Source organism: Macrotis lagotis, chromosome X (assembly GCF_037893015.1).
Source record: "Macrotis lagotis isolate mMagLag1 chromosome X, bilby.v1.9.chrom.fasta, whole genome shotgun sequence".
NCBI lineage: Eukaryota > Metazoa > Chordata > Mammalia > Peramelemorphia > Peramelidae > Macrotis > Macrotis lagotis.
This window is the reverse complement of record NC_133666.1, coordinates 659,914,700-659,934,168: the sequence shown is the minus strand read 5'-3', so window position 1 is coordinate 659,934,168 and position 19,469 is coordinate 659,914,700. Positions and strand designations below refer to the sequence as shown.

At 37.7% G+C, this 19,469-nt stretch overlaps 1 protein-coding gene across 1 annotated transcript in view; it reads left to right on the top strand.

The window, feature by feature from the left end:
* ADGRD1 (adhesion G protein-coupled receptor D1) overlaps positions 1-19,469 on the top strand; it is a 490,642-nt gene that overhangs the window by 466,420 nt on the left and 4,753 nt on the right. Inside the window, exons 21-23 of the mRNA XM_074205246.1 lie at positions 8,857-8,983; positions 12,342-12,383; positions 17,684-17,776. Coding sequence (XP_074061347.1) covers positions 8,857-8,983; positions 12,342-12,383; positions 17,684-17,776 — 262 coding nt within the window. The remainder of the gene's footprint in view (positions 1-8,856; positions 8,984-12,341; positions 12,384-17,683; positions 17,777-19,469) is intronic.

The following is a 19,469-nucleotide window of genomic DNA, read 5'->3' as shown; positions in this document are numbered from 1 at the left end:
AATCCAATAGTCTTTCTAAAATATTATGCAGCTTATACTGGATTTTGACTCTTCTGTTGATGTTAGCACCATCCTCTCCTAGGATGGTTTAACTCCATCCCCTAAATAGTTCATATTTGTAGAAAAACTATGGAAAGCAAACAGTACTGTCTAGGGAAGGCATCTGTCTCACTAAGCTACAAATCCTTTCTTCTTTTTACTATTATTCTGCCCAAATTCATCTATCTACTTAGAAGTATTTAATGAATGGTGACCCCAAACCAAGAAAACAATGACACCCTAGATGAACTGGTCAGAATGGAACTGGTCTTCTTTGTTGCTCTCAGATGAATCGAAAACTACCAGACTCTTGTAAATGTAGAGAGAGCTTTTTTTTTTTTAGTTTTTTCAAGGCAATGGGGCCAAGTGGCTTGCCCAAGGTCACACAGCCAGGCAATTACCAAGTGTCTGAGGCCAGACCTGAACTCAGACACTCCTGACTCCAGGGCTGGTGCTCTATCCACTGCGTCACCTAGCCACCCCTGAGAGAGCTTCTTTATATGCTTTGTCCCTTAGTGTGTCATCCATACAGTCAGATTTGCAGAATTTTAAAGTTCAAAGGTATCTCACAGGTCTTTTATTTAACCTTTTCATTGGATAGATTCCCACAATGGCAGCATCTCTTTGCCTTCATCAGAAAACATTTAGTGCATTGGGATCAGGTGTGGGTACTTCATGTTAGGGAAGTCATAGGGAACCCAGTGTCCAAAGGAAGTTAAGCAGCATGGTAAGAGGTCCAGATGTAGCGCCATCTGAGAGTTGAATGGATAAAGCATTATTAAGTAGTTACTATGTGGAAAAAGCACTGGGCACTCAAATAGGAAAGTAAGATGGTGCCTGTTCTCAAAGAACTCACATTTGAAGGGAAGAGACAATAAATATGGAATATTTCAGCATCAAGTCAGATAGAAAAATCCAATAGACCTTGGATTGCAATGGAAAAACAGATGGTGATGTCCTTTCCTTATTGCCATTTTGACTGATAAACACATCAGTTTCTGATGCTAAACAATTTGACAATGCCAAAGACTTTGGGGGCAAAGAAGAAAGGAAAGAAACAAGCATTTATTAGGTGCCCACTAAGTTTCAGGCACTGTATTTAGTGTTTTATAAATATCTCATTTTCTCCTCACTAAAACCCTTGGAATTAGGTATTATCATGATATTCATTTTACAGCTGAGGAAACTGAGACAGAGATTATGTGACTTGTCTAGGATCACATAAATTTGTAAGTGTGGTTGGGTTGAACTCAGATCTTCCTGAATTCAGGTCAGTACTTAATTTTCTGTGCCACTCAGCTGCCTCATTTTCTTTTCTAGGTCTTCAGTATCCAAAGATATAGCACTTGCAAGAATATTCTCTAGCATCTCTAGCATCTCCATGGTAGTGCTTCCCAAAATGATGGTAGAAGACATTGGTTTGGAACCAATAGTATCCCTAAGGTGCTTGGAGTCATGGTCCTAGGTTGCCTCCATTAGAGTCTGAGGGGAAATGGTGGAGAAGGTCATACTAAAGTTGGTTTGAAGGGTCTTCTGATTCTGATTGAAGGAACTGTGGATGTTTAATCTGGAAAAGTCAGGCAGATATGATAGCGTCTTCAAGTTTGCAAAGGCTTGTTACCCAGAAGAGTGATGAACCATATTCATATTGGCTCCAGAGAGAGAGCCAGAATTAGAAAAAATTAATGGGCACTGAAGATAGGTTAATTTAGACTGGGTATCAGGAAAAAATTCTAGTAAGTATAGCTATTGAAAAGTAGTATGAGTTGCCTTAGGAAAAAGTGGCTTTCCCCCTCATTGGTGGCCTTCAATCAATGGCAGGTTGACCCCCTGTTTGAATATATTGTTCAAGGACATTTCTGATTGGAAATGGGATGGATTCAGTGGTTTCTGAGTACCCCAAGTCCTGACTCTCATTCTGAAATCCTGATTTTCCACTGTGTTTTCTTGAATTTCAATATTCTCCCATTATAAAGAATTATCTTTACTTAGTTGGTACCAAATAAATGATTTTTGCCTGTATATTGGGGAACATTCTTGCTGTTGGCTTTGATAGTATCTTAGAAAGCATAGGTGTATCTATGCTTTAATTCTTTGGGGACAGAGAGACTCCATAGGTTTTCCCTTTGACACAATACCCATATGTCAGATTCCGTAAAAATTTAGAGTCACAGATAAACTAGTTAGAGGAAGGGAATTCCTGCTAAAATAATACTCATGTTCCTAGGCAGACCAATCACACATAATGTGATAAGCCTTGTTGCAGGCTGTAGTTTCAAATTGATGCATGGAGATTTAACCACACAACTCTAATTAAAGCTAACAAGGGCTGAGATGCCCTAGCATCATGCATCAAATTGAAATTGTGTTGTGTCTGCTTCTTGTGAGGTGTACAGTCTGTTCTCCATGACGTTGTCCTTATAACCTGGCAGGGCACATCATCTTTAGAAACCCAAGAGACACCTTCCTTAGCTATCCAGTCAATGCATTAACCTGACCACTGAAAAAGTCCATCTCTCAATTTGGCCAATTAGAGAGATACTTTGTACTAATTTTGGAGTGCCATCTTGGTGTGTTGCCCCATTATGTATACCTAGGGAAAGCAGTAAATGATAGCTAATGTTTTTATAACCCTTAATGGTCTGGAAAATGCTTTTCCTTCAATAGCTTGGTGAGGTATGTAGAGTACAAAGTTATAACCAGAGCAGGGTCACTGGACCTTTGCATCAAGTCACCATTATTTAGCCTCCCCTGATCATAGAGTTCTATGTAGCAAAGAACTAACTTAGCTTGACACCTTATTAGCAATATGAAATTAGGTAAAACAGAAAGCTACTAGAGTTACAGTGTGTATAGTATGTTTTCTCCTCCTAGCAATGACATTCCAGTTGAGTTATTTCCCAGCTTTCCTCCCTACTGGTTGTTGCTTTTCCCATTATTCGGGTTTCTGCTTGTGGGAGCCAACACCTTCCAACACTTGAAGACCGATTTTCACTCCCCAAGGCTTATTTTGTGTCTTACCCGTTATTTGCTCAAAGCCTAACAATCACTAGGTACTGTACCAGTAGTCTATACTTTTTCTTTCTGAATGTTGAATTTCATTCACATTTCATATTCAGCCTTTCACTTGTGGCTTCTAGTCTTAAAGAATTGTCTAGAGCAGGGAATGGTTATATGATGTTCATGACCACACAGTCAGAGTATTTCAGAGCTTCAATTTGAACCTAGAATTTCTTGATTACAAAACCAATGTCATATTCACTCTACCATTCAGAATTTTTGACCTTTTTTATGTGCCAACTCTGGTAGTTTGGTGAAACCAATGGACCCTTTTAAAGAATACTGTTTTAAAATAATTGAAGGAAATTTAAATTTCAGTTACATATTAATGAATATATATGTGAAATTTTTCATCCAAGTTCATGAAATCAATCTATAGGTACAGATTAATAATTGTTGCCCCAATTTAAGTATTATTATCAGTTTATAGATGAGAAACTGAGACGCAAAGAGAGTTGCTTAAATTCAATGGCATTGAATCCCTCCTTAGGAAGAGATAAACTTCAAATGGTAATAATCTGGCCTTCAATGGAGAAGGGAACATAGATACTCAAGATATTGCTTTTTTTTCTTTAAATTAGAAAAAATCAAAGCTTTGGTATCATCTTGAATACCAAAGCTGAACAGATTAGGAACATAGAGGTAAAGTAGCAAAGGGGACAGGGCTGTCTGCCATCTTTCCTAGAAACAATTTTCTCTTTGGTACTCCATGAGGCACAAAACACTAGAGTGAGGCAATCAACATTGTGTCCACTGGTATCCAATAAATTCACTTGGTCTCAAGAACCAGACCCCAACCTGCTGGAAGATTCCTTGGGAATTTCTGAGCAACTTGATTGCCTTGGCGTGAGGCCCTCACCATTAATACCAATTCATGGAATTAAGTTTCTCCATTACTCAGGCCTAAGTCTCCTGTTCAATTCTGCTAGTAGGCACAAACATAGATCCATTATTGATTGGGTGGCTTGATAACAAAGAGTGACTCTGACAGCCTAGGGTTTTTAGAAGTATAGCATCATTGATTGGTTTTTAGCAATGAACAATTGTCTGTTTAAACAGATAGTCCACCAATAACCTCTTTATTCATTTATATGGCTGCCAGATAAATTATATTTCATGAATGGGACAGAACTTCTTCATGGGTCACCATGGGAGGGAACCATGACCACTCCAATTGGTAAAGGTCCCATTATGGGAGCTATGGAATCAGAGATTCTTCATTAGCTTAAGGGGTCAAAATACAGATTCTATCTGTAGTTACCTGGAAGATGGTTCAAATCACATCAAAAATGAGTTAACAAGAATTTATATATATATATATATATATATATATATATACATATGTATATGTTTTATTTAGATAGAACCTGCTGTGAGAAAGATACTGTGCTAAGTACTAGAAATATGCTCCCCTCAAAAAAGGAGGGGCCAAAACAATCCTTGCTGTCAATGATCATAGAATCTAATGGGAGAGACAACATGTAAGAAGCTGTGTACAAACTAAATATATTCAGGATGGATTGTATACAGATAAAAATCATTTTACTCATGTCCTCAGTATATCTATTTTTCTCTTTTCCTTTGCATTCCGATTGCAAAACAGAAACAGGAAACAATATGCACCACCTTCTAATACTAGGGAAAATATGAAGGAAAACCCCAATACTTGTGATGTTTGAGGCTTGCATCTCAGCCAGCTTATTTGGGAGGAAAGTTGTTTATTTTGTTTTGTTATTTAGAGGCCTGAGTATCTTGTAGTTGTTTAACTATTAATGAGGAAAGATAATGATGATATAATAATAACAGCCATTAATATTTTTATAATGGTGATGATGAGGAGGTAAGGTTTTGCCTCATGATAGGTCCTATTTTTTTTGAAGGAGGTCTCTCATCACTGGAATGGGGATAGATATGGGGGTTTTCATTAAATAGGCTATTATTGTGTAGGATGGCACAGACTAGGTTTTTCATCTTTATCCTAACCCGCTCCTTCTGCGGAAAAATGTGGCAGCATCACTCTTAAATGTGGACCAACTAACAACAGCAGCAACAATAACAACACACAGCTCCCCTCTCCCTCCTTTTTCCATCTTATGTCCTATTATTTATGCAAACCTCTTGGTTAGACTTTTGTAAAATTTCTGAGACCTATTAACCATCTGTTCCTTCCTTCCTATTCCTATAGCTACCCTAGTATGGACTCTTGGCCATAACTTTTGCAATAACATCAGAATGAGTCTGCTTGTCCACAATCCTTTCTCTCTTAATTTGCGTTTCAAAAAAACTGGCAGAACTTCATTATCCATAGAAGACTCAATTCTAGGGTGGGGGCCAACACCTTGCCCCAGGCTCCTGATCTTTAGAAGATATTCCTGCCATTATCCATATAATTTTTCTTGTCAGCTACTCTCTGCAGATTAACGCAGGTAATCTTCTCTTTGCCCAATCATCCCATCCTCCTTTGCTTTTGTTTCTAGCTATAATTCTGATGTGTTCCTTTTTTGCCCAGCAAATCTCCAGTGCCTCCTTATTACTTATTAAACTAAAAAGGACCTTGAGTCATTTAATTCAATTGTACCTATCTGGCCATCTGTAACCTCTATACCTCTTCAACAAACCATTATTAGTCTCCCTGGGATACCTCCAATGAAAGGAGATCATTGAAAGCAGTTTAAGAACCAAACATAATTCTCCAGATAGAATTTGACCAAGGCATTCAAAACCCTTCATAGATAGTTTTCTGTGATTCCCCTTTGTAAATAAAAACTATTTCAGACTTCACAGAAACTTGTTTCCTACCTTTTGAAAAATGCTTTTCCTACATTGTAGTGTTTCAGAGTTATCTGTGTAAGAGGTACCATGGTTAGAATGGTGAGAGAATGTTGGGTTCAAAGTTAGGAGACAGGTACAAATCAGAGAATTGTTGGTAAATGCTTAATGGTCAGTCCCCTGATGGGGGGGGGGGAAGGATACTTGATGCACTTTTAAGTTGAATCTTCATTTTCTTCATCATTTCTTTAAGACCAGATAATCAATGAAGCAAAAAATCAAGACCTGATTGTTAGTTTTGCTGATTTCTGAGATGTAAATGCTCATACTGAAAATTTAACAACAGACTCTCTGAATCCTATACCATCTGAGTTCAGAGCACCACTGTTTTCTTCATCTGCAAAATGACAGGGTTGTAATAGCTTTCTAAGTTCCAGTTCTAAATCTATAATTATGATATAAATATAGTATCATATATAAATATGCCCTTTTCCTGATGGGTAGGTTCTATCTTCCTCCCTTAGATAAAATGAGTTCATAGTTTGAGCTTAGGAGGCAGACAGATTCAGGAATCTATTTGTTTAAGAGGAGGATGTGATGTGTTAATGAATTAGTCAGACAAAAGTCAGTTTCTATATTTAACTTCTCTGTCTCTCTTCCTTAATTTCTTTAATGATGGTTTATGGGTCTCAGGCATCAGACAGGATGCCGGAAATGACATAGAGGTTGAATGCCTTATAAAAGGATTAGTTTCCCACACAACCAATAGCATTGATTGGTGATTGGTCTTCATTCTTAAAAGCAATACAATTTACTTCCCTTGAGTAGTGATTTTTTTCTTTAATGGCTATTAAGGATAATCCATCTGTTTTGGCATCAACTACTGACTGTGTTCAAGGAAACAAACAAAAAAAAAAAAGCCAAAAGAAGAGGGAGGGAGGGGGAGAGAGGGGGGGAGAGAGGGTGGAGGGGGAACTGAACTGAATTGAGCAATCTAAAGGTCCTATTACAATATAGTCACACAAAGAATGGGTTTTTACTTAGCATAATGTCTGTCTGGGCAAGTCAGCTCTTCAGAACAAGCTTAAAACATCCATGCTAAATGGCTGAAGGGTTTAAGTAACACACAAGGAGAGGGAAAAAATGGGAAATGGATCCCAAAAAGATAAAACAGGCATAAAATGTTTATTTTTCAGAGAAGATTGGAATATTAGAGGAACAGCAGAAAAGCAGGGAAATGGAAAATGATTGAGCAGCCTGAAAAAAGAGGTCTCAAAGAGGAGAAATCATTCAAAACTGAAGGGAGTTAGAAGATAAGGTTTCATGATTCAAGGAGAATGGCTAAGGTCCAGGAGGGGAATTGCAGGAGATACTTTGTGGAGGGATTGGGTTATATTTTAAATGTTTTCAGTGGCAGCAGTTATTACATTTCAATGATGGGATTTATTCTACAAGAAATCCATTGTGTATCTGTAATAAAACAGAAATGGTCAAATTGATACTCAGTCTCACTTTGGATTCTGGATGGTATAAAGGGCATTTCATTTTCTGGGTCTCAATGTGCATTGGATACCATCCCCATCACTATGGTGTCACTAATATCATCATCATCATCATCATTATCATCATCATCATCATCATCACCATTTAGCATTCAGATAGTGCTTTCATTTTAGAGATGGAGAAACTGAAGTCCCATTTACTATGTTATCTTAACTTATTCCCATTTTTGCATAGTTCTACCCTATGGAGCCATCTAGGGAAAGTCGAATTTTTCTTCTATACAGCTGCTCTATAAGTACTGATGACAATTACTATGTTTCCTTTGTGTGTGTTTCATCATGACAAATGTTATTGTCATTATTAATAGAATTATAAAGATTTATTATAAATATACTTATAAAATTCAGCATATTTAGAAATGTTTTATATTAACATATTTATAGACATTTGTTATTATTACAATAAATAAGTATAATAAAGAATCAATTAAATCAAGGATTTATTAAGAGGCATTACAAATAAGAGTCCTAGTGAACAGATAGAGAGCTGGTCTCTACCACCTGGGTTTAAGGTCCTTTCTCCAGCACATGGTGTCTCAACAATCCTGGACATATCACCTAACTTCATAGTGGTCTATGTCAGTGATTCCAAACTTAAATAGAAATAGGTGCCACTAAATGGTACAGAAAGATCCTTGCTCATCTTATATTGATTTAGAAATCCTCAAATTAGCATTATTGTGTTTTATTGTATTTTTATTCTGTTAATTATTTCCTTATTACATTTTAATCTGTTCAGCTGCACCTAGGGAGTATAAGACTGACTGTAAATTCCAAAGCTGGTAATAGTAGAAGGAATTCCTTGACCTGTTTCAGACTCTAAATTTTTGCAAGGTTTTCTTATTTCAATTAATCATGGTTTTGATCCTTTTTTCCTTCCTCCTTCCTTTATTTTTTTCAGGTCTCCCTTTCTCTCTCCTTCCTTCCTTCCTTCCTTCCTTCCTTCCTTCCTTCCTTCCTTCCTTCCTTCCTTCCTTCCTTCCTTCCTTCCTTCCTTCCTTCCTTCCTTCCTTCCTTCCTTCTTACCTACCTACCTATCTACCTACCTACCTACCTACCTACCTACCTACCTACCTACCTATCTACCTATCTACTGGTTGATGCTATTTTGTTGCTGTACACCATCTTCACTTTTTAATCCCTATCCTGTTTCATTTAAAGAAAAAGTTAAACCAAACAACCTTTCATAGTTAATGGACATCTGGCAGTGTATGCATCATTCTACACCTATAGGCCACCCCCACCTCTCTATCAAGAGGAGAAAAGGGTATCAATGATGTCTCTCTGGAATCTGCGCTCTTTCCAAGAATCTGCAGAGCTAATAGACAATGTTTCAAGTGATGGCTAACTGACTCTATGAAAGCTTTCCTGCTTGCCTACCTTTCAATTCCATTATGATGTGCCTATAATTCATTTCATCTTTCAGACTGACAGCCAAAGCAGTTGCAGTCCTCCTGCCCATCCTGGGGAGTTCCTGGATTTTTGGGGTGCTTGCTGTAAATAACCATGCAATCATATTCCAGTACATGTTTGCAGTATTTAACTCTTTACAAGTAAGTGGATATATGGGGTTTAGCAAGAAGGGGGTAGGTAGCCAAGCTATTGGTTGTCTCTCAGGTGATATGATCTGGGGAGTAATTCTGTCTTACTATGAGTTAACCTGTCCTTTTGTGCCTCTGGAGAACCTTTCCTAGTTCCAGAGAAGAGGACAGAACAATTACCAAATGACTTAGCATTTTCCTAGTGAGTTGACCAGAGAAACAGATATATTGCAAACTGCTTCAGACCCAGGGCTTTGGGGAGTGGGTCAGACAACTTTGGGTTTATCTAGTGAAAAATGAAAGGCAGGGGGTGTAGAAATATCATGTTTAATCCACAGTCTCAGTTATTATAGGCAGTTTTGCACAGGCAAGAAACTGGAAAAACTTCAGATATCCCTGAAAATGGTGGGATGAAACCTTTTAGTTTTATCTTTATATATTGCCAAATTATTATTTCCCTCCATGCACAGATCCTGAGTTCCAGGTCATCCAGTGCCTTGAAAAGTCAATTGAAAGCACATCTTCATCCTTTTTTTTTTATTTTCATACTCTCCACCTTATGACTCAGATTATTCTGAATCGTGATTTCAAAACTATTTTGAGTTGCTAGAAGCAATTGATGAAAGGGTCCCTTAAAGGGACATTATTCCTATGTAAGTTAAATATATAGACAAAATATCAAATAGACCAAGACTGAGGACACAGTTAAAATTAATTATGTCATTGCTAAATAGTAGTGGTTATTCTCTTTGAATGATCACACACTTTATGCATAATTCATATATGTAAGTATACACAGTCATACATTTACCTTTGTTTTCTTTAATACTTTAGTACTTCAAGGAACTGGAGATAGCAAGAAGGTAGACACTCCCTATAAAGCTGCATATCACAGCTGCCTATTTATCTTATATAACTCTTACCCATGTCTTCCTTTAAGTACCCCACGAGGGTCCAGCAAATTTCCTTGGGGAATGGGGTTCCTTGACTTTTCCTGACATCCCTAAGTTCCCAGTGAAAGACAAAGGTTGTCCAGCAGTTAGCCATGGTTCTCATTACATGGCTGGCTGGTCCCACTTTTCTTGGATATGATACATTTTATGCATGTAATTTCATTGTCATTGTTTAGTCCGTAAGTTGTGCCTGACTTTTCGTGATTCCATTTGGATACTGGAGTGGTTTGCCGTTTCCTTCTCCAGCTCATTTTACAGATGAGGAAACTGAGGCAAACAGGGTCACACAACTAGTAAGTGTCTGAGGTCAGCTTTGAACTTGTCTTCCTGACTGTAGAATTAGTGCTCTTTTCACTGCTGAATGTAATACCTCTTAAAATTGTATCACACTACTTACTTTTCAAAGCATTTTTATAACTCTGATAATTTCAAGTATTTTCTTTGTAATCCTAGGAGTAAGTACAATGGCACACACACACACACACACACACACACACACACACACACACAAGATGCAGGGTTACATTGAGCAGGTGTTCAATAAAGGCTAGTGATTAGTTTGTTGACTGTGAACTCGGTTTCACAACTACTCACCAAGGTGAACAGGTTTGGCAGGGGATATGCTCCACATTTCACTTATGAGGAAACAAACTCAGTGCCACAAAATAATAAGTTAATGAATTAAGGACTAGACTGTAGATCTCATTACTCCAGTAAGTGGGTTTTCCACTGTGCCAACCTGTTTTCCCTGTGTGGGTTTCCCATGTACACAATTGGACTGTGCAGCTCTCTCTAGATGTTCATAGTTGTAAAGCAGCCACCTCTCTGCTGAGTAACCCCAGTGAGTAAGGGCAGAAGGAATGGCCATCTCCTGATTATCTCTTAATGTTAAGGAGATATACTGGATTTGCAGTAAAGGGATCTGGATTCAAGTTCTACTTCTATCATTTAGAACCTATAGGACTTTGGGCAAGTTATTATTGCATCAAGATTTCAATAGCTTTATTTGTTTAGTCTGTATAAGATCCAGAGGATCCTTATTTCTTGTCTTCCTAATGAGATAGGAGGCAAATTGAATACAGTGTTGGATTTGAGTTGGGAAGAGCTGAGTTCAGATCTTACCTCAGATACTAGCTCTGTGACCTTGGGCAAATTACCTGTTTGTCTCAGTTTCCTCATCTGTAAAATGAGCTGGAGAAGGAAATTGTAAACCACATGTATATCATTGCCAAGAAAACCCCAAATGGATTCATGAAGAATCAGACATGATGAAATGATGAACAACAGCAACAGGGACCAGACTTGCTAATCTCCAAATCCTGACAGAGACTATAGCTTCCAAATTGCTGGTGACTCACTATAGTTACCTCTTAAAGCTCATATGGTCTCAACTTAATTCATTACATCTCTAGTATTCCTTCACCTCTGTCAGGAAAGAATGGACACAAAAGGGACAAAACCAACAACACGGTCATAAGCTTATAAGCTTCATATCAGAGGAAGTAGGCAGCTGGAAGCAAGATTCTGCTGTGTCAGTTGCTATGATTTCTTATTTCTTTCAGTAGTAGCAAAATCATGAGCTTTTGGTCCTATATTAGATATGAATGAGAGAGGGTCTGTGACTCCAATCCTAATCAAACAGCTATCAGCATCTTTTCCATCACCAGGGAAGAAAAAAAGGATTTTCCTTCCACCTTAAGAATTAATTAATAAGCATTTATTAATCACCTCCTATGTACCAAGCTAAGCATTGAGGATACAAAGAAAGATCAGCTAGGCATTCCCAACTTAATGAGAATCTTTTTATTTGCATGCAAAAATCATATAATAGGTTGATGGGAAAGGGCCATCTAATACTTGCTTATATTCCAAATTGGAGAGCAGGACCCATTTTATTCCAAGTTATCAGTAACATCCAGACATGGGTTTACCAATATATATGCATCCAGAACTGAATTCTCACTGGCCATTCCTCTATGGCATCTGCAAAATAGGGGGATTGGATCAGAAGCCTTCATATGTCCCTTCCAGCTTGAAACTATGGTCAATATTGTGTTCCAGGACTGGAAATCCAGGATTAAAGACAGTCTGCTTCCCATTGAAAAACAATATTGGTCATAGGATCAAAGGATGTGGATTAGGAAATAGCCTCAAATGGCATTTAATTCAACCCTATCATTTGACAGACAAGGAAATTAAGGTCCATAGAAGTGAAATAATTTGCCCAGTCCCATAGGTAGTAAATGAGAGAGCTGGCACTCAAGTGTATGCCCTCTGATTCAAAATCTTCCCAACTTTTCCCTTGGAATATTTGAATAGGCTTCTATAGTTTTAGAGACTCATTTGCTGAAACATGTAAATAGCTGCTAACTTTGTATTCTCCTTTCTCCCCCCGCCTCCCCTTGTTTTTCCTCCAGGGATTTTTCATCTTTCTGTTTCACTGTCTTCTGAATTCTGAGGTGAGTCCAAGCATTCCATGGACAGTCATAAGCTGGTTTTTATTTCAGTACAAAACCCAGAGAAGCTGAAATGATGCCCTACTTGGAACTGGCCATGGCTTTTTTGCCCCTAGACTCCTGAATCCTCTTTGGTGCCTGAGAAGAGGACTCGAGGAAGGTTTTTGTGCTTGTTGTTTAGCCATGCCTTCCAGACCAAGAGCAGGAGAAGAAAAGAGGGCTAGAAGGGAATAATCTTGACTGAAAATCCCCACTATGAACTCCACCCATTGCTATGCATAGAGTTCATTGCCACTGACATTTCTTAGGCACCTATTGTACTGTATGCAGTGGATACAGAGTTGAGATAACACATGATTCCTAATGCTCTCAGGGAGCTTAGTCTATAGAGAGCAATGGGGCTAGCTAGAACAGACAATATTCCATGTTAGACACCTTGGAGAGGGACAAGGAATTGTTTTCTGTGACACCTATGGAAGAAAGTCACTGTTATCAGGAATGAAGGAAGACCTCCTGGAGGAGGTGGCATTTGAGTTTCATTTTAAAGTGTCTCTAGAAATTCAACCCATGACAAAAAGAATGAAGGATTAGTTATGTAGAGAGAACTATGGGAGAAAAGGCATGGAGGAATGGTCAGTTATAGATGTTTGTAGGGGCTTTTCTTAGCTCATCCTGCCTCATTATGAAGATGAGAATGAAGTCTGAGAGATTAAATCATTTGTTAAATATCACACAAGTACTAAATAGGATAACTGGGATTCAATTATTTTAATACTGATTGAATGATTCTAGACCATGAAAGAGGGAAAGGATAAACCTGGCACATATTTGTTGATGATTGAAGTAATTTGCCCAAGTCAAAAGGCAATGTCAGATGGAGAGGTTTATAAATGATTTTTGATTGTACAAATGAAGTCTCTTAGACTTGAGGGCTTAGGTGACTTAACTAGGGACATTTGGCTTCTACTTATAGCTGAGGTAGCATCTGATTCTCTAGATTTTCTATAATAAACATCTAATACTTTATCCATTTTACCATGCTTTGTATGACAGTAATAATAATAACATGTTAAGGTATGCAAACTTTTTTTACAAATAATATCTCATTTGATTCTCACAATAATCCTGCGAGGTAGGTTCTATTATTATCACCATTTCATAATTGAGAAAAACTGAATCTGAGAGAGGTTAAGTGATTTGCCTAGGGTCACACAGCTGAGTCTGAGTTTGGATTTGAATTCAAACGTTTCTCCCCCCAAGTCCCAAAGTCAATCCACTGTTTTACCTTGCTGCTTGGTATCATAATAATCTACCTGACCCTTCTCTTGCCCCCTCTCTATCCTTCTGCTTTATATGGCTAATAAGCTCCTTGAAGGTTATTGCTTTTCCCAAGCACTGAACATGGGACCTGACACATGGCAGGTGGTTAAAAAATGTTTGTTGAATCCAATTGGTTTGAATTGAATTAGTTCTCCTGTCTTCCAGTGGAATGTTCTCCAGCTTCAGACTGAATATTTGAGAGTGACACCCCCTCCCACTTCCCCAAGAGCCCACATGTTGATCTGCTTTGGAATGATAGCTTCTAACTCCTGGTTTGCCAAATAAACTTGTAATGGTATCACATGGGTGGGTTAATGACTGTGTCCCCAAATGGAATTCATTACAGAAGATTTTATTGTTCTTTGAAGAACTGGTTTCCTAGGGCCCATGGGCAACATCAGCAGCACCTGAATATTTCAGCTCCTTATATAAACTTGAAGAGAAAGGATTATCTTTGATAAAAAAAAAGCCCTTCATGAGTATTCCTAATATGACTATCTCTGGGTGGTCTTTCCTTTATTTTTCTTCTTCTTAAAAATGAATAAAGAAATAAAAAATCAGCCAATCTGTCCAATGAATGGAGAGGCACTCGGTCCCCTGGGGAGGAGATTTTTGGAATGGTATTTTACTTGCAGCTAGAGGAGAAATGTTTTATGAGGATTTTTTTGTTGTTGCTGTTAATTGTACTGCCCACTGTTAACATAACCTTTTATAAATAGACCTAGCAGTGAAAGAGACCTTAGCGGTCATCACATCAAATGAGCTGAATATATGATGCAGCTGTGTGGTATAGAGAATAGAGAGCATTGAACTCTGAGTCAGGAAGACCTCAGTTCAAATCCCATTTCAGACAGTTACTGATTGTGTGACCTTGGCAATTATCATCCTTATACAGATGATTCTCAGATCTAATTGTCCACAGTCTTAACTGATCTCTGACCTTAAGTTTCATACCCATAACTGCCTATTAGATATAGATAATTGGACATCTAAAACATAATTCTTCTCTCAAAGTAGCCTTAAACTCAATGTGTCCAAAATCAGATTCATTTCCCTCCCCCCCAAAAAAACCTAAACCAAAAGAAAACACTCTCCTTTTCCTAACTTCTCTAATACTGACAAGGGTATCACCCTCTTCCCTATCACCAAGACTGGTAACTTAAGGGTCATCTTCAACTCCTCACACTCTCTCAAACCGTTCCATGACATTTATTACATCTCAGCCTCTTATCTCCCCTGACAAAGCCACTATTCTAGGGAAGGCCCTTATTACTTCATGTGTGAACTATCACAATAGCTGCTGGCAGGGTGAGGGGGGGGTCTCCCTGCTTCAAATCTTTCCCCATTCCAACCCATCTTCTACTCAGCTATCAAATCTTCCTAAAATTCAGGTCTGAGCATATCACACTGTCACCTTCCCCCAATTCAATAAATTCTTGTAACTCTCTTTAACCTTCAGCCTCAAACATAATATGTTCTGTTTGATTTTTAAAACTCTTTGTATAATGACCTCTTCCTAGTTTTCTAGATTTCCTATACTTTACTCAGCTGCACAACCTTTGTAATCTATTGAGATGGGCCTCCTTGTTAGTCCTACCAATAAGACACTTCATCTTACAACTCCATGACATTTTTTTCTGGTTGGATCCCATGCCTGGATCTCTCTTTCTCCTTATCTCTTCTTTCTAGATTCTCTGACTTCCTTCACATCTCAGCTATAATCCTACCTTCTACAAGTGACTTTTCCCAACCTACAGTCATCTTAGATTCTTTCTTCTGAGGTTTTCTCCAATTTACCTTGCATAAATCTTGTCTGAACATCACTGTTTGCATATTGTCACCTTAACTAAATATGAGCTCCTTGAGAGTGGGAAGTGAATAGTGGGGACAATGTTTTGGGGATGTTGTGAGGACCCAATGAAATAACTCATGTGAAACACTTTGCAAACTATACAAATATTGGCTATTAACCTGCCCAAGATCACATGGGAAGCAGATAGAAGAGCTAGGATTTTAACTGAGGTGCTGTACCCCTCCAAGTTCAAGAATTGTATCTAAATATTACCCTACTGATCCCCATCAAGGAATCTCAGCCTCAGTTTCCTCACCTGTAAAATGAGAGGATTGGACTATTTGATCTGTAGGGTGTCTTCTGGTTCTTGAACTTTGATTCTATCATCCTGTTTGTTTACTTCTGCATGATTTTTCCCTCCTAAAGCATAGCAACCAGAAATGGACCCTATATTCTAGAAGGGTCAGGGAACAGTTGACTGATTTCAAGTATGGTACAGATTTTTAGATTATCCTGACTGTTTTTTGGTCATATTTCTCTGCCCTGTAGGAGCAGGTAAAGATCAAAGGAGAATTCAGAACAGAAAGCAGTCTTAAGAGAGATTGAGAACGGATAGAAAAAAGCCACAAAGAGGCTTACATAACCAAAAATTATAACTAGAGAAGCAAGGTAGTAGAAATTAAAAAGCATTGACCTTGGAGTTATAAGAAATCTGGGTTCAAATTCTCCTTCTAATTCTTATTAGTTAGATATCAAGGGGCTACTTATTTAACTTCTCTGAGCTTTTGTTTTTTCAGTCATAAAATGGGATAGTAATAGCTGCAGCACTTGTATCATAAGGTTGTTATGAGTTTCAAATAAGAGATAGATGTGATATGTAAGAAATAACCAAGGTATAGTAGAAACAAAGCAAAAAGAACCCCTAAATTGTGTTCAGTTTGTGACTTTGAGCAAGTCCCTTCATTTCTCTGGGCCTCACAATCTCCTATTTTGTAAAACTTAAAATGAAATGCAAGTATCACCTATCATGACTATATGATCTGGATTCTTAGCAATACATGCCTATTTGAGAGGACAAGTTAGCTTCAGAATGGGACATAGACCTGGAAAGAATTAGCCAGTGTGGAAGCTGAATCCTTTAGTAGGCAGTTCAGTTGTAGTCCTCCTTATCTCAGGTTCATATTCATTTCATTCTGGGGGGGGCGGCATTCAGTTTTTGTATGTTGACTTTTCTCCCTTTTCTATGGGGTTTAACAAATTTAGCCATGTATTTTTCCCTAAGTATCTCCACTATTACATTGTGTACTCCATGAAGTTACAAGCTAGATTATATTTAGTTTTATATTACTAACAGCACCCAACACAGTGACTGATACTCAGTAATAATTTTCTAGAAGTAATAAATTAATAAAATGTGTGAATGAGGAAAATGTATAATGGATAAATGAAGGGTGGAGTAAAGGATTGTGTTGAATTATTAAATAGACAAATGACTGAGTTAAATAGTGAATGGATGCATTCATGAAGCAAATGGATAAAGGAATGAAGCAAATGGACTGAATAAATAAATAAATGAAGAAGACAGCTAGGAAATACAGTGGATAGAGTTTTGGACTGAGAGTCAGGAAGGCCTACATTCAAATCTGATTCTTGCTAGCTGTACAACTCTGGATAAGTTACTTAACCTCTCTCTTCCTCAGTTTTCACATCCGTACTATAGGATATTAATAACACTTCCATCTCAAGGTTGTTGGGAGGATAAAAGAAGGCAAATTTTATAAAGTACTTAGCATGGTGCCTAGCACATTGTTTAAACAAAAGTGGGTGAGTGGATAAATGAATGGACTGGTGGATTAAATCAATGAATGGGATACATAAATAAATGAATGAAGAGGAAAGAATAAAAAAAGAGACTGAAAAGATTAAAAAAATGAATGTAATAAAAATGAATGATTGATAGCTTGTTGAATGAATGAAATCACAAATAGATGAGTGAAAGATTACTTGTTATTTGAAGACTTCTACCATACTTGAAATAACAAATAGGAATATTTATATTTCGATTCCAAATACTGACATTTGGTTTTCTGTGACTCCCAAATCTCAGGGATATGTTGAGATTATTTGGCATCCTATCTGAATTTTGCTCTGAAATTACAGCTAATTAACTCACATCCTCTCCTCTTCACAGGTGAGAGCTGCCTTTAAACATAAAACCAAGGTCTGGTCCCTCACCAGCAGTTCTATTCGCAACATCAATGTGAAGCCCTTCAACTCCGACATTGTGAGTACCACATTAGACTTGGGGTATAATCAGCCCCCTGCCAGCCAATGCTGACTCGAAAGCCCAAGGCAATTTCCAAATGAGTGGATACCCCACAGAGGAAGCCCTGTCACAAGATGAGGCAAAGATTCATTTATTTGGGAACTTTCTTTGGCTGGGGTCATTAAGGCTTCTTAGAGAACAGGTAGAGCAGTGTTGTTTCTCAAATAGGGACTGACCTGTGACTATTAATTCAAACTTTAGGTAGATCTATGACCTGAAAGTGACTACTGAACTGATGCTTACTAACTCACTTTAAGGTTCACAAATGGGTAAATAGGCAGTGAACAGAGTATTAGTCTAAGAGTCAGAAGAAATTGAGTTCCAATCTAATCTCAGACATTAGCTATGTCACCCTGGGAAAATCATCCGAACTGGAGAGGGAAATGGCTCCATTATCTTTGCCAAGAAAATCCCAAATGTACTCATTGAGAGTCAGACTCTACTGAAATGACTGAACGTAGAACACCAACAACAAGGTTTATAAAGAAAAATTCATTTCATACATGATCTCCTTGGACCCTTAGTCTAATCCTGTGGTGCTCTTACTTTGCCCTTTTTTCTAGATAAGGAAACTGAGAGACTGAAAGGATAAAGTAGTTTACCAAGGATGAAGAGGAAATAGACATTTAAATAGTGCTTACTCTGTCACAGGCACAGTATTAAGCACTTTTATAAATATCTCATTTGACCCTCACAGTAACCTTGGGAAGGGGTGTTCTCCCAACCAAGAAGAAATGCATTCAAGTTTGGTCCTACTACCTTAATATGACTTTCTTCTTATCAAGACCATATCAAATGAATCCAAATTGATATCATTTATTAAATACCTTGTCAGATGAAAATTTAATTTTCTGGCTCATGCTTTGGAGGATCAGAGATCAATGATACCTATACAGAATCACTGACTCCTATGTTGGACAGACTCCATTCTCTAGCAGATATGGTGATTCTTTCCATAATTTCAGAGATGTCATAGAAAGGAAACACGTGAAATTACAAAACTCAAAAGACTTGGGTTTGAGTGCTAGCATTCCATTATTTGAACCCCAGTTTCCTCACCTGCAGAAAAGAGGAGGTGAAATTAGATATATTCCAAGTCTTTTCTAGTTCTAACATTTTGTGATTCTTATTTTTGGATCCCTAGTCCTCTACACAAATACCTACAGAAACAAGGAACTCCATCCACCAATCTATTCTATTCCATTATTGGACAGCTCTGACTGTTAAGAAACTCTTATATTAAATCAATTTAAAAAATCAGTGACAGAGAAAAGCAGAAATGATATGATTATCAAATTAGCTAACATGTTGCTTGATGGGATCTGAGGATATTTCATTTGGAATATTGGAATGATTATAATAAGAGAAGAATTAATAAAGATAAATATAAAATCTTTTACTTATATTAAGAGATTCACCTTCATAAGTGCATGATGGGGGGGTTGGCTAAATAGTTTTCATGAGAATGATCTGGGGGGTTTTAGTGGATTGCAACCATTTAGTAGGCATCATACAGTAAACAAAAAACTAATGCTGTTCCAGACTGCATTAGATGAGGCATATGTCCAGAACTAGAGGAGTGATGGTGTTTCTTTAATGTGTCCTGGTTAAATCACATCTGGAATATTGTGCTCCTCTTAATATCAATCAA